This window comes from Thunnus albacares, chromosome 3, assembly GCF_914725855.1.
Source record: "Thunnus albacares chromosome 3, fThuAlb1.1, whole genome shotgun sequence".
Classification (NCBI taxonomy): Eukaryota; Metazoa; Chordata; class Actinopteri; order Scombriformes; family Scombridae; genus Thunnus; species Thunnus albacares.
The window spans coordinates 33,232,126-33,247,212 of NC_058108.1; the positions used below are offsets into that span (position 1 = coordinate 33,232,126).

Genomic DNA, 15,087 nt, shown 5'->3' on the forward strand with positions numbered 1-15,087 from the left:
AGAAAGCTGTAATGCACTGTGTGTTCTGACACCTGTCTATCACAGCCAGCATTAACTTTTCTCAGCAATTTGTGCTACAGTAGCTCTTCTGTGGGATCGGGCCAGATGGGCTAGTTTTTGCTTCCCATGTGCATCAGTGAGCCTTTGGTGCCCATGACCCTGTCGCAGGTTCACCAGTTGTCCTTCCTTGGAACACTTTTGGTAGACATTGACCACTGCATACCGGGAAGACCCCACAAGACCTGCCATCACAATTTGGCCCTTGTTAAAATGACTCAGATCCTTACGCTTGCCCATTTTTCCTGCTTCCATTACATCAGCTTTAAGAACTGACTGTTTACTCGCTGCCTAATGTATCCCACCCCTTGACAGGTGCCATTTTAACGAGATAATCAATGTTATTCACTTTGGCTGATCAGTGTACATCCTCCACCATCGCCATCCAGCTGGTCTCAGTTTGAGCCAGCTGACTCAGTAACAGGGTCATGTGGAGAATGGAAATACCAGAGCAGAGTATCCTGTTCCAGAGGATGATAACGCTGTATTTTCCTCTGTTTGCAGGGCCTGCCGGCTGAAGAAGAAGGCCCAGCACGAAGCCAACAAGATCAAGCTGTGGGGGCTCAACCAGGAGTATGGTCAGTACTGCAGACTGGACACATACTGTCATATAGGAACACCTCATAACTCTTCTTCTGGTGATTTTCATTTTTCAGCTTGAATTGAAGGATTGGGTTCCAATTAGTTTTTTTTTACCTTGCAGCAAGGATTTCTAAAATATGACAGATTCAGTGTTATCACAGAGATTATGCATTATGCATTTTTACATTTGCATTTTTTTCCCAGCAGTGTAGTATATGTGAGTTGTGTCACCTTGCTTGAAATAAGTCGCATCCCCTCTAACATCAGAAGAAATGATTACACTTTTATGAAATGAATCATTAACCTTCATGGAAAATGATCAGTGGCGCTTCATAACACAGCAAGAGCATAAAGTATATTGAATAAATCAGGTTCTTTTTATCCCTCTCATCTTGTAACTTGATTGATCATGAGACAAGATGTGTCGGATTCAGCTCAACGACTGACAATCACGTTGTTCATTTATCAGAGCAGCACCGTGCCGACAGTCACCACGTTGGGGAACAGTAAACCCTTCATCTTTTGAGAGGGAAAAGTAGAGGCAACCAGTATCATCCTCCCTAACCAATGTCATGAGGAAATCCCTGATCAGTAAATAATAATACTGTAGACTCTATCATCACATAGCAATACTAGCTATTCTATTCTTCACCCTCATCCTGTTAACCCATAACTGCCAAATTTTAGGTTAACCTGGCAACCAAAACCTACCAGTCACCGGTGTGAATGTCCAAACCTGTCTGCTCCCAGCCAGACCTGCCAACCCAAAGCCATCTGATTATCCCCAAAAGCACTTGTTTTTATTTGAGCAATTTCCTGTTCCCCACAGAAAACTGGAAATTAGTTGATTAGACTAACTTGATGCAGACTCTCTTGGATAAGATTCGTGTCCAGCTGGTGACAATTGAACTAACTTCAGCCTGATGTTTGACGGGCAGCGCTCCTTGTGCTTCTCTGCTTGTGCAGTGATTTTTTTTTTTTTTCCCCTCGCACATCCCAAACGGATAGTGACTGATTTAGCCGTTTGCCACTACTGTCCTGAGACATGCTGTTCTGATTATTAACGCCATGTGAACATCCAATGTGTTTGATCAACCGCTGTCATCTCCTGAGCTGACTCAGACAGATCTTGAAGCATCTCCTCTCATTATCAATTTAGATGGCAGTTAATGTTACATTTCATAAAAGTGTAATAATTCTTCTGCCGTTAACAGGGGTTCTCTTTATTTCATGTGAGATGGTATCCAACGATTATAATACACTGTGGAATCGTACAAAAAGCTACTGTTAAGCTTTGGAAATGAATCTTATTTAGACTTATAATTTATTTATCAGGAATCAGATGTCTTTGGCAGAAGACCAGCTGTGTTAATGGGGTTTCCAATACCAGGTTTACATGTTTTATTTGACTGATCATGGATCATGAATCAGTCATGGAGGATAAAATCACAACAAAGCCTAATGGTTTATTTCCACGTTGGTGATCCAACATACAACAAGGCATCACAACACACCAGTTAGATACAAACACCTCAAACCTCTCTTTAAAATAAAATACATTTTAAAAAATCATGTAAGGGCTGCAAAAAACAATTATTTTCATTATTGATTAATCTGCAGGGGTTTTTTTTCAATTAATTGGTTGATTGTTAGTAATTTGTCAGTAAATAGTACAAAAATGCCTGTTATAACTCCCCAGAGTCAAAGGTGATGTTCAGTTAGTTCGATATTCAGTTTAATGTCATGTATGACAAAGAAAAGCATTAAATCTTCACATTTGAGAAGCTCAAATCAGCAGATTTCTTGTATTTTCTTTCTTAAAAAATTACTAAAACGATTATCAGAATAGTTGCCGGTTAATGTTCTGTTTATAGATGAATCAACTAATCATTGCAGCTCTAAATCATGCTACATATTTCTTAGAAACCATCTTTTCAAGGCCATAGAAATCAAGTTACTGCAGAAAGCTGGTAGTTACAGGCTTACTGAAGGGCATATTGTATAAACACACCGATTGAGGAAAAAGCTGAGCCGGGTGACTTCACCTTGCTCATAATCAACACCTCATCTCTGCCAAATCTAGCAGCCCAGTCCTGTCTGCTCCTCCTCCTCCTCCTCGTCTCCTCTACTGGTGTGGTTCTTTGAATTAAACCTCAAACCAGCATCCAACTTCCTTTGTCCTTTTTCTCTTCCTCTCATTTTTTTTAACATTCCGATCATTCCTGATCCTGGCCCGGCATTTCATTGCGAGGGTTTTATTTGTGGCTCCCGTGAATTTTTGTTCTCCTGGCAGGAAGCCAAAACACATAAGGCTTACCCTCACACATCCCCTCGCTTCCTCTCTCCCTCCTCTCCTCCTTCCCTCCTGGGACTCTTTCTTCTTCTTTTTTTTCATCTTCTCTCATTCACTTGCTCTGTCCGTCCTCTATCACTGTAATTTGCATCTATACAAAACGCGCTTTACAGCAGATTCAACAGGAGACTTCAAACTAGAAGGACTTTGGCGCCATGCCAGTACTGCCAACTCTGGCTATAATTACAGTGTGTGTGAGAAAGTTTTGGGGTGTCAAACAAAAAAAGAAAGAAAGGTGGCGTCAAACTCACTGTGGTCCTTCACTTGCACACCTGTCAAGATCAATGCTGGACCAAAGAGGAATCAAATGCATGAGGTGTGTCACTTCTGTTGGTCCTTTTATTAAAAGGACCAGTGTGTAAGATTTAGTGGGATCTATTGGCAGAAATGGAATATAATATTCATAAGTATGTTTTTATAAGCGTATAATCACCTGAAAATAAGAATCGTTGTGTTTTCGTTACTTTAGAATGAGCCCTTTATATCTACACAGGGAGCGGGTCCTCTTCCATGGAGCCCGCAATGTTGCACCGCCATGTTTCTAGAGTAGCCCAGAGTGGACAAACCAAACACTGGCTCTAGAGAGGGCCCTTCGCATTTTTCTGCAAGTTTCGCTGCCACTGTAGGTTCTCCTACACGCTACTAAATGCCACTAAATCCTACACAATGGTCCTCTAAATGTTTGGTCACATTTCTCTGCTTAAGAGAGTTAACGTTATTTTTTTGTCAGGTCAAAAAGGTTGCTAAATATTCTTTCTTGTTGTGTGTTAGGTGTGAAAGAAAAGCTACAGTAAATTACAGAAAAAAGACGTAAGATAAGGTTCAGGTGACGTTAGCCTGTTGGAGAAGCTAACATTTGTGTTAGCAATGCTATAAAGCCAAACAGATTGTTAATATTATGTATCCACTGGAATGAAACTGAAAATATAAACGTTATGTGCTGTTAGCGACAGTGTTTGATTTTAGCGACCTACAGTACAGGTCAAAAGTTCTCCCTTGAAGGAGAAAGTGTGTCCAAACTTTTGACTGTTACTGTATGTTTGCCTTAACTCATATTCCTTTAAAACCTACAATTAAGAAAATAAAAAACATCATTTTCCAGTATTTTTTCCCTCTCAGGGTAATAGCACATAAGCTGACTGTTTAATGTTTGCATAAATTTGGATGCTAATGTCAAAATACTAATGTTAGCTACAAAGGTCTTTATAAAAGTCTGAAAATACAGCCCAGTATACCTGGAAATGTCTCTTTGTGTGGCTAATTTCTAATGTAGCATAATGTTTTACACAGAAGATACTGTTACTTTCACATTCTGAGCAAAAATTTATTTGATTAACCATAAAAGAAGTAGCCTGTTAGCTTAGATACGTTTGTGGCAGAAAAGGAAGTGACGCACCTCACGTCTGTCGACCCTTCTCTCTTCCCATCTCTCTTGTCTTGTACTACATACTAGAATAATGTACGCCAGCAGGAATTTTATTTAGCCAGGGGAGCTGTGGTGTCTCTTTCAGGAACATGCACTCTCATCATCCAAAACTGGAAGCTAACCGGAGCAGTTGGCAATTAATGGTCTTGCTCAAATGCTGCTTTTTTTTTTTTTTTTTACTCACTTCACCTAAGTTAATCCTGCTTTCTGACCACAAACCCACTTCTCTAAACTTAAGGCCACCGCTGCCATCATTTAACTGTCACTACTCTTATTGCACAGTTTCGACATGACTTAAGTTGACTTAAGTTCCTCTTCCTTTTCCTCTACATTCCCTTTTGCTCTTAAAAACAAACATCACATGAAGCTGTTGACTTATTCTTGGACCAGGCAGTGTGTTTTGTTCTTTATTTTGTAAGTTCTTGTGGAGCTGATTGTGTTTAAACAGACATGTTTGACAAGTTTGGTTTATCTTATTAACCGAGTAAAGGTTTTTTTTTTTTATGTTCCTCAAAGTATTAATAAAAATATGTAATTGCGATAATTTTAACTGATGATGTAATTGCGATATGATTGCAACATTAGAGGGAATGATGATTTTTACATCATTGTTCTCATTTTCATTGAAAAACATATTTAAATGATTATGGTGTGATTTTTGCAGGGATCTGCACCAAACAAAGATGTTCATATTGCGATTTGTATAAAAATTTTGATCTATTGTTCAGCCCTAACTGGTATCAAAACAGATGATACCTGCACCCACACATAGTTCCTGGTATGTTGCTGTGGCGCTGCTCTCTACAAGCTGAAACCTTCAATCTGTGACTTCTCAGCAGGTGTTTTCCCTCAGCTTTGAAGTTTAACCAGAAAACTGCTTCTTCTGGTGTCAGTAGGGCTGCAACTAATGATTATTTTCATTAGTTATTAATCTGCCAATTAGTTTCTCGATTAATCGATTAGTTTTTTTGCCCAAAAAATGTCAGAAAACGGTGAAAAATGTTTCCCAGAGCCCAAGGTGACATCCTCAAATGTCCTCTCTCGTCCCGACCAACAACCCAAAGATATTTAGTTCGCTATCATAGAGGAATCTGCACTAAAGAAACCATAAAATATTTACATTTGAGAAACTGGAATCAGAGAATTTTCCTTTTAAAAATGACTCAAAACGATTAATAGTTAATAGTTGGCAACTAATCGATTATTGGACTAATCGTTGCAGCTCTATGTCTCAGCGCTCTGTTCTTTATTACTGATTTAAATTTTTGAATGGTTGTTTTTGTTGCACAGAAAACCTGTTGGGAGCTCTGCTGCGGATCAAGGAGGTGATCCGACAGAGAGTGGAGAGCAGCGAGGAAGAGGACACGGACGAGCGAGGGATGACCCAACGCCTGGAAGACATCCTTCGAGAGTCCAGCGGTGAGAAATTTTAAAGTGAAGACACCCCAAATCACTCTTGTCAACGGCTGCGAAGCTTAATGCTAACATGTCAGCTGTCAACATGTCAAGTTCTTAATCTTGTCACTATTTGTGTTTTTTTTTTTCTATTGATGCTCATATAAACTAATTTGTGACAAAGCAACATTACAATCAATAAAACATCGTCTTTGTTAGGTTTTTATGTCTTTAATCTTAAGAATTTGATATAATCTGCTATGTTTACCCTCACATTTTGTTTTGATTTTCACTGAAAGAGCTATTTCTGTCTTCTCTGTGTCTCCACTTTTTTTTTTTTTTTTTTTTTCCTAATGTATTTCCATGACAACTGCAGGCCCTTTAGTTGCCGGGCGGACCAAAGACTTTGTGCAGAGGATTTTGGCGGCCAGCGCGGACGGTCAGAGCCAGCGCAAAGAGCCCCCGCAGGGAGGAGACGAGGCAGCGGGCTAAACTCACCCGGCGTCCCCCTTCTTCCTCTCCTCTCCCCCATCTCCCACGCCCTCCTCCCCCTCCTAGCACCACCGACCTGACGGGGGCTTCTCCACGCCACACGGCCTCCGCACTCTCTCTCACAGCTTCCAAGTAAGAGCAAAGAGGTGAAGTAGAGGTGGAGAGGATGTGAAAGAAGAGGAGGAGGAGGAGGAGGAGGAGGAAGGAGGAGGAAGGAGTAGCCTAAACAAAATGGGAGTAAATTGCCACCCTGTTCCTGATCCTCTCTTGTTGGCCCTCCAAACAGCAGTCCTCTTCACTGCTCTGTCTCTGCAGGCTGCACCACAACCACCACCAGGCCAGAGCTGCTGCTGCTGCTGCTGACGTCTCTGTATTCTGTGTTCTGTCTGTGTGTGCGTGTGTGTGCGTGTGTGTGTGCGCGCGTATGTGTGCGTGTGTTGGACATGTAACATACTGTATGAGCGTGTATAGTGTTCCTCTCTCCCTCTGTGTGCTGTATTTGTATCCCATTGTGCCTATGAATAGACATTGCACTGTTTTGTAGATGGTCGTAGTTGTCGGCAGGGGACCGGTAGTGAGCCGAGGGCGAGGGGGCATTTGAGGATAGAGGAAGCGCTAAAATAAGGAAGTGGGAGGAGCCCAGGCCTGGAAAACAAAGAAGCGGGTGTATGTTTTTTGTTTTTTTTTTTTTATTTGGCTGGGCTCCTATAGAAGCACTGCATACCATTTGGATTGCATCGGCATCTGAAATATCAGTAAGCGCTGTGACACACAGCAAGAGATGGAGTCCTAATGCCAGGCCAGCTGTTAATGGAAACAACAGCATGCTTGTTGTGGAAAAGTCCTTGGAGCTTTAATACCCCCCCTCCACCCCCCACTCCCCCTTCCTCCCGCCCTCCCTTCCTCTTTAACACCCCTTCACCCCCATCAAAATGTAAGCAAAGTCAAAACCGAAAGAGAAAACTGCACCTTAATTCAAACTGACCAAAGATAACTGATACTGCTGAACCACTGGGACACCAAAACCTCTCACTGCTTCAGATGCTGCCAACCATTAACACGTCATTTTGTTTTGGGAAATGAGGGATAAGAAACACTCTTGATTGTTGTCATGTTTACCAGCATGCATCCTTTAAAGGATGACGTTACTGAAACGGACTTTTCACCTTAAATGCACTACCATTGTGGATCTGTGAGATTGCGGTTTGACACACACAGGAAATGACTGACAGTTCATAATTCGGTCAGCCTTTTAGCTCTGCAGCCTGGTGCTCCTTTAGCTTATCTGCAGTGGCTTTTATTTTTACCCACAAAAGGGAAGTGTCCTCAATGCCTTCCCCAAGCCCTCTCCTCAACCCCTGACTTGATTATGTAGCGCACCTTCCTGAATTGCAATGAGAAATAGAGAAAAAACACTTGTAGATCTAGAAAGCAAATAAGTTTAATTTGTTTTTTTGTTTTTTTTTTTTTTTATATTATTTTGTTGTTATCTGACAATGCCACAGCCCACATAGTGGGCGTCAGTCTTGAGAGTTTTGAAATCTGCCTTTCTTCTGTGGTCTTTGCTGAAGCTGTAGACCAACCTGTCCAAGGTCTCTAAATGTTGTTGGACATAAAAAAAAAAAAAAAAAAACATCAAGGACCCTTTGATTTGCACTGTGGTAAGAGCAACTAAGCACCTTCGAAGAGGGCGTCAGATCCTCCAAAAGAAAAAAAAAAAAAAAAAAGACTCTTGGCACCTTTTTCTAAGGACAGATATTGATTGAGAGACTTGTCGTGGGCGCTCGGCGCTTTGTGACCAACTGGTGGTCTCGGTTTGTCTCAGTATGGTGCTACTGTATGATGAGAAAGAAATAAAAAAAGCAATGCAAACCTGAGCGGAGGCATCAGGCAGTAACTGCTGACTGGGTTTTGGCTTGCGAGCATGTTCTGTTGTAATAGGCAGTTTGTTTGCATAATGACGCCTTTCTGAAGTGCCTGGAGCTTAAAGCCACAGGGACCTGTGTTATTATGCCTGATCTTAAAACCCTATTACAAAGTAAAACGTAACCCATGACTACTGCTCTGAGCCCGGCCTCACTTGACTTTACATGGAAGAATAAAAAAGTGCAGGCCTGTGTCAGGTCCCATCACATGTTCAGCCAAAAAAAAAAAAAAAAAAAAAAAAAAGTCAGCCAAAATATTTTCCTTTCCAGATTAAAACCTATACATGGAAACAGTAGCTGGCACCGGTTTCTGTGAACATCATCTCTGGGAAATATAAGTAGAGGAGCGGCTGTTAGCTAAGCAGTCCCCCCTTTTGTTTTCCAACCTTGATGAGCTCCCGTCTGGGCTGCGTTCCAAAGCTGCTGCTCTATAACACACTGCTCCTCTCCTATGGAAACTCAATTTCCTGTCTCAACCAGGAAAGGAGCAGTTAACCTTTTAACTCTTCGCCTCCTTGAGGTCTCGCTCGTGGTCATTTTGAAAGCTGTGGATTAGGGACGTGCATTTCTAACAATCAGGCCGCATCTCGATGCATTGCCGACCATCCGATACATTAAAAATACATATGAAGCAACCACCAATATGATACGATTCACCCCTGTTGCAGTGCGGTGCGATTTGATTCACACACAATGCGATTCAAGGCGATGCAAAAGAACGATGCTATGCAATTCAATGTGGTACAGAGAGTTTGATTTCATTTCTTCAGCATTCAGCAAATCATAAATTAACTTCAAAAGTGCCATTTTTACTTTACATATTTGTTTCTCTAGTACTGCAACTCAGTAAGCATCTCCTCTGTCTCCAGTTTACATGCATATGCTCCTCGACTCAAACAGTTACTGTCAAAATAGTTTCATAATCCACTTACTCCGACGTGTGGAACAATAATTGTAGAGCGCGAGTTCCAATCTGGGACGTTTTTGGCAGCGCGCCACTTAGCTTTAGCATGCTAGCGCGCTTGAGAAACAGTTTATAGAGGAGGAATCAATCTAAATATCACATTATTGGTCACAAATTATTGGTCACATTGCTAAATAATAAAGGAATAGGGCCTCTACTTATAATTATATATTAATAAATCGGATTTTACTGATGCAAAGATCTTAGAAACAATGCATTGTGAGTTCATCTCAAATTGCATCCAGTGCACACTTTTTTTTTTTTTAATCAAGGCAATTGCATCGTGAATGTTTATGCCGGTGCACCGATGCAGTGAATCTTTCCATCCTTACTGTGGATACAAGAGTTCAGGGTGTTTTTGTCTCGCCCCTGTTTTAGTTTCTGTATCCTTTTGATTTCTGGGAAATGTTTCTCATGGTCGTATAGTACTGTACTGTAAACAGCGGATTCCTGTTGCTCAGCTGGAAAGGTTTCATCATGGAGCTCTGCAGCTGGTGAACAGAGCTCTACAGCTCTGATGCCAAAGACTGATAGTCTGTGGCGTTGCAAGAAAAGATTCCTGATGCAGCAGCAGGAGATCCTGATGTCACTGAGGCTCACCACAGAAACCTGGTCCGCCTGGTCAGAGTTTCTGTGTGATAATTTTACTGTAAAAAAAAAAAAAAAGACTGATGATCGAGGACAAGGTCATTGAAGCCAGTAGAAGAAAACCCTTCTGTCTGTTTGGTTAAAGGTGCACTCTGCACTGGTTCTGCTGCTGAGAAGTGCGTTCCTCCCTCCTCCCACTTCTCCCGAGCCTTGGGAAGCTGACGACGCTGCCAGCAGAGTCACAGGATCTCATGCTGGCAGCGGCTTCCTTCACATGCCCTCATGCAACAACAAACAAAAAGAGAGGAGGCCGCAGAAAACAACTGTACAAATCACAAAAGTTTAAAAGGTTGGACAGCCCATCTGTCACGTTGGAGGACGGCGAGGTCTTTGGGTTTATGGAGGGATTCCACTTTGAATGCACAAGTTTGTCCTGATGTTTTTCTTCCTCCAAAGAGGTGTTACGTAACACAAAACACCATCTGCTGTGTACATTCATCTATATGCCAAAAACTGAACTGATGAGAAAACTGTTGTAACACAGTGAATTCTTGCCACAGATTCAAACAACAAACAAGACGTAGCATCTTTCCTCTTTTAAAAAAAAAAAAACAACAACATTTTGACATTTTTTGTATCACGGCATATCCCTTTAACTGTAAAGCTTTAATGGGGAGTGGCCAGTCTTGGCAAGGCCACTTGTCTCTGCTCACATTCCTGACTCAGTTTCCCAGAAAGTGTCTGTTTATGTGTACCTGGAAACAGGAGGCAGATATGTGGGGTAAACCTGAATGACCCAAAGATTTCTGCTGTTTGATCATGTTTCTGTAGCTGTTTGCAGGACGGTCATGACAGGGAGAGCTCAGCCCGGGTCAAGAGAGGAACAGCCAGGATTTAAAGACTACAGCCCTGGTGCTCTCAGCTTACAGATTTAGCCAGCTCTGACCTAATATGGACAATGACTTTGCATAAACTGGACAATTTCTATCTGAGTTACTTCCTCACTGGGTGTCACCGTCTGCCAGAGAGAGAGACAGAGAGAGAGAGAGAGCGAGAGAGAGAGAGAGAAGTAAACAGTCATGAAACTTGTCTGACACTGATGTGCTTTTCTGAGAAAGAGAAAGTTTCAAATTGACCTTTGTCCTCACAGTGAAAGCTGAGTCCACCTCAGCTGTTAAGGGTGTTTTTGAAACTCCTAAGAGCAAATGTACACAGACAGGGGAGACTGAGCTCAAGTTCCTCAGATGTCTAATGTATTAGTAGGGCTGCTAATGAAGAAATCTGTCTTTATTTTAATTCATTTAAGTCTGGTAACATTTGGCTGCAGCCTGTAAGACTCTGCTGTGCACCAGCCTTCTTCCATAATTGACTGTCGTGCTGAAACCAGTAGTCGAATAACTGATTAACCCCTGATGTTCACCGAACGCAGCTGTGTTGCGTTCTGTCATAGCTATGGTTGCCTCCCACGGAAACCTGGTTCTGAATTGGGTCTAAAATGTTAAGAATTTTAATTTTTATTGAGTTTAAATAGTAAGTTTGCTGTTGTAAACATTACTTTTGCTGCTCTGGAAATAATAGTTCTGAATTTACTCTTTTTTAAAACAATATATTTTTAAAAAAACAATTCTTTAGTAATGAAAAAGAACCGATAATAGTAGTAATATTGATAAAATCCTAAATATATCCATCCTGAGTTGTAGCCGTGTGCCGATGTCCACTGGACCTGAGTGAAGCAGCAGTTCACATCTATAAAACAGTAAAATTCACTTGTGAATGTGTATAAATGCTGATATTTATTATCAATCAACATGACTTTAATATTTAAAGGAGTAGTTCCTCATTTTGGGAAATACTTTATTAATGAGAGTGAGATGAAAAGTTTGATACCACTCTCATTTTGGTCCGTTAAATTTTAAGCTACAGGCAGCAGCTAGCTTAGCGTAGCTTAGCATAAAGACTGGAAACAGCTAGCTTAGCTCTGTCCGAAAGTTAAAAAAAAAACTGCACCTACCAGCAACATTTAAAGCTCACTAATTAACACGTTTTAATTAATCATTTCTTGAAGAATAAAAATGACACCTTGTGGTTTTACAAGGGATTATGTGCGAGAGTTTGTCATGGAAACAGTGTGTGTGTGTGTGTGTGTGTTTGTGTGTGTGTGTGTGTGCTGAATAACAAACTGCTTGAAGATGCTCTGCTTTAAAAACCTTCCAGCGGACGTTTGAAACGCGACGAGGGCGTGACACCGGACATCTGGGGTTAATCAGTCGTCAGTAAATTAATCAACAACTAATTTGGTTGATTAACTGTTGGAAGTTTAGCAAGCAAAAATACCAAACACTCACTGCTTCCAGCCTCTGCTAAGTTTGAATTTGCTGCTTTTTCTCTATTTTGTATCATAATAAATAGAATATCCTTTGTTTTTGGACTGTTGGTCAGACAAAGCAAGCAGTCTGAAAACCTCAACTTGAGCTCTGAGAACTTGTTATAAACGTTTTATAGACTAAATGATGAATTGGTAGATGAATTGATTATTAAAGCTGGCAAGGTTTGAGGTTCAACAGCTACCCGTGTCAAATCCTGCCTTGCCCGGAAACATTTCCCTCCATTTCTGCCATGCGTGCCGGCATGCTTGGGTTTAAATGTCCAAATTCTAAAATTATCCCTGTTTAGAAAACACTAAGTCAAGGTGGACAAATGGAGTAGTAGTGACATACACCTTTTATGTGACTGCAGTGGGTTTTTGGACCAGGCATGGAGGTGTTGTGGACCGGCGGGCTGAATAGACCCATCAGTAAGCCTACACTGGTGGGACGCTGCTGACCTCCGGGTGCCCGTCCCCACTCTGCTCCAGCGCTCGCATTGTTGGAGACACTCAGGCTTCTCCTGTTTCAAAGGCGACAGGCCTCCGGGCAGAGGAGGCTGAGGGAAACAGCACTTAGCCGGGGCCTCGGAGTAGTTTATCCAAAACCTTTTAATCCCCCTCCACCTCCACCTCCACCTCCACCTCCACCTCGGCCCCCTGTCACATTCTGGCAGTTGCAGAGGAGGGCTTCAGTTGAATTGCTGCCCCTTGCTGTGGCTGCCTGCATCTCGATGCCCCTGTCTAGTTTGTCACTGACCTGGAAACCTCCTTCTGGGAAGGAGCCAGATAGGGGGGGCGGGGGGGGGTGTCAGTTTAGACCTGTGGGTCCACGTGGAGTTTTTCTTATCAGTGAAGCTGAGGTGGAGATAGCTGGCTGAAGCTAGCTCCAGTTTGTGCCTCTCATATTTTATCACTACATTCAAATCACAGAGCTAAGCATCTTTCATCCTGATACATAAATCTGTGGCGATCTTTCAAAAAGCCCAGAAGATTATTTAAAGACCGTGAAAGTTTTATTATTATCTTATTCAGCTACATGTGATGACACTTTTTGTTTTGTTTTGACAATCTGATCAAACTGCACCCACAGAGTCCTGAAGAAGCAGATTAACTGAGTTTTTCAGTGTTAAACTCAACTCATGAGGTTTTCATGTTAAAGAGAAATACTCAATATTTAAATCTTAGTTTTTTTTATAAACACTCAACACTATTTTAAAGGTATTTCTAGGATCTTTAAAGAATCTTTGCAGATCAAAAAATCCAAATTTTAACCTGTTTCCCAAGTTGCACCTCTAACTAATCCAAAAAAAAAAAAAGCCGGAAGTGACACATCTTGATTATTCTCTATATTGCAAGAAAAATATGAACATGTTATGTATGAAAATGTAAAATAATGAGAAACTGTAGGGATGCAACGATCCAATCAGTGGATAGGAATCAGCACTGATACCGGCATCCACCAGGTGTGAGCGAACCGCAGTTCCTTCGTTGGTGTAATTAGGAAACTCAGTACTATCAGTATCATTCATTCTTTGAATCAGTTTTTAGTTTCCACAGCGATGTCTGGCCTCATGTTTCCTCCCATAAACATAATTCCAGTTAGTTCCAGTAAGTGAAGTTTACATATTTTGGATTTAGGAGAAAGAGAGTTAAGATAAAGTCATCCTTAGGAAATAGCATTAATGTTGATAAATGCACCTAATAAAACATTTTAATCTTATTGATGCTTCATACAAACTAAGGAAGCATATATATATATATAATATCACTTTTGGCAAACGTCTTTGTTTAGATTTGGAAATAGAGCCCCAACTTGGGAAATGGGATGATTCTGTTATCTTCAAAACTGTGTAGGAAGAGTTGTTGACCTTTTAAAACACCCTCTTTTTGAAGGGTGGTCGGCCTATATTAAAACCGTTTTTTACTATTTTTGACCCTTTGCAATAAATTTGGAAGTTCAAGTACAGGGATGCTATATTTTTTAAAGTTTAAAGGAGTAGTTTGACATTTTGGGAAATAATCTACAACTCTAATCACTAATTTATATGTTATATCTCAGTCGTATCTATCAACACGTATATTAAAAGTATATATTTAAGTAACTTTTCTTTGTACTAGCAGTCTGTTAAAGTTCTCCACAGTGTCCCGCAGAGGTTAAACAACCTCCTTAGTTTTTTGAAACATGGCCAGTGATGTGAAATACAGATGCTCAGCTCTGTGTCTTAAATGTACCGAAAATATAAGAGATGCAGCTAAGACACACCTTGTGGCTTTAACCAAAACCGAGTCAGTCGTTTCTGTCGAGATCGATGATAAGTCGAGATCAAAGACCCGGTTGTGGATGTGAGCAGGAAATGTTGGAAGGGGGGGGTGGGGGGGGGGGGATGGGGGGGGGAAACATGCTATCTGATTAGAAAAGAAAAGGTAGTTTGTTATCCAACAAAGACATCCTGTGGAGAGAGAGAGAGAGAGAGAGAGAAAAAAAAAAGACTTGACTAATCACATCCTTGATGGTTCTTTAATCTCTCTGAAAACATGCTGAATGATGGGAGGAAAGGAAAACCAAGAGACTAGCAAACATTCCACAATGCCATGTCATATAATGTACAGCAACCCTCCCCCTGACTTCTCTCCCCCCAACCCCACCTCCCTCCCTCCCTCTTCCCTTTTCCTCCCCCTCCTCACCCTCCCCCCCCTCCTCCTCCTCCTCTTCCTCCTCTTCCTCCCTCCGTCTGTCTTTCAGTAACCCAGTAATCACAATACTTCAGTAATACTTTGGACCTGTTAACACATTAACACATCTTTATGTACAGCTCCTTCGTCAGTAAGTAACCTTTAAGAAAATAGTACAAAAAAACGAAACAAAAAAAACAAAAAAAAAAAAAATACAAGAAGTGCCGTACAAATAGAAGCCTAATATTTTTTGTTTTGGTTTTGTGT

At 41.2% G+C, this 15,087-nt stretch overlaps 1 protein-coding gene across 7 annotated transcripts in view; it reads left to right on the top strand.

Annotated features, from left to right (window-relative positions):
• Positions 1-8,516, top strand: part of LOC122972971 (CREB3 regulatory factor-like) — a 29,480-nt gene extending 20,964 nt beyond the window's left edge. For all 7 annotated transcript variants that reach the window (XM_044340429.1, XM_044340416.1, XM_044340448.1 and 4 more), the window contains 3 exons: positions 562-635; positions 5,709-5,837; positions 6,190-8,516. In XM_044340429.1, the coding sequence (XP_044196364.1) occupies positions 562-635; positions 5,709-5,837; positions 6,190-6,305 (319 nt within the window). In that variant the 3' untranslated portion in view covers positions 6,306-8,516. The remainder of the gene's footprint in view (positions 1-561; positions 636-5,708; positions 5,838-6,189) is intronic.
• The last annotated feature ends 6,571 nt before the right edge of the window (positions 8,517-15,087 follow it).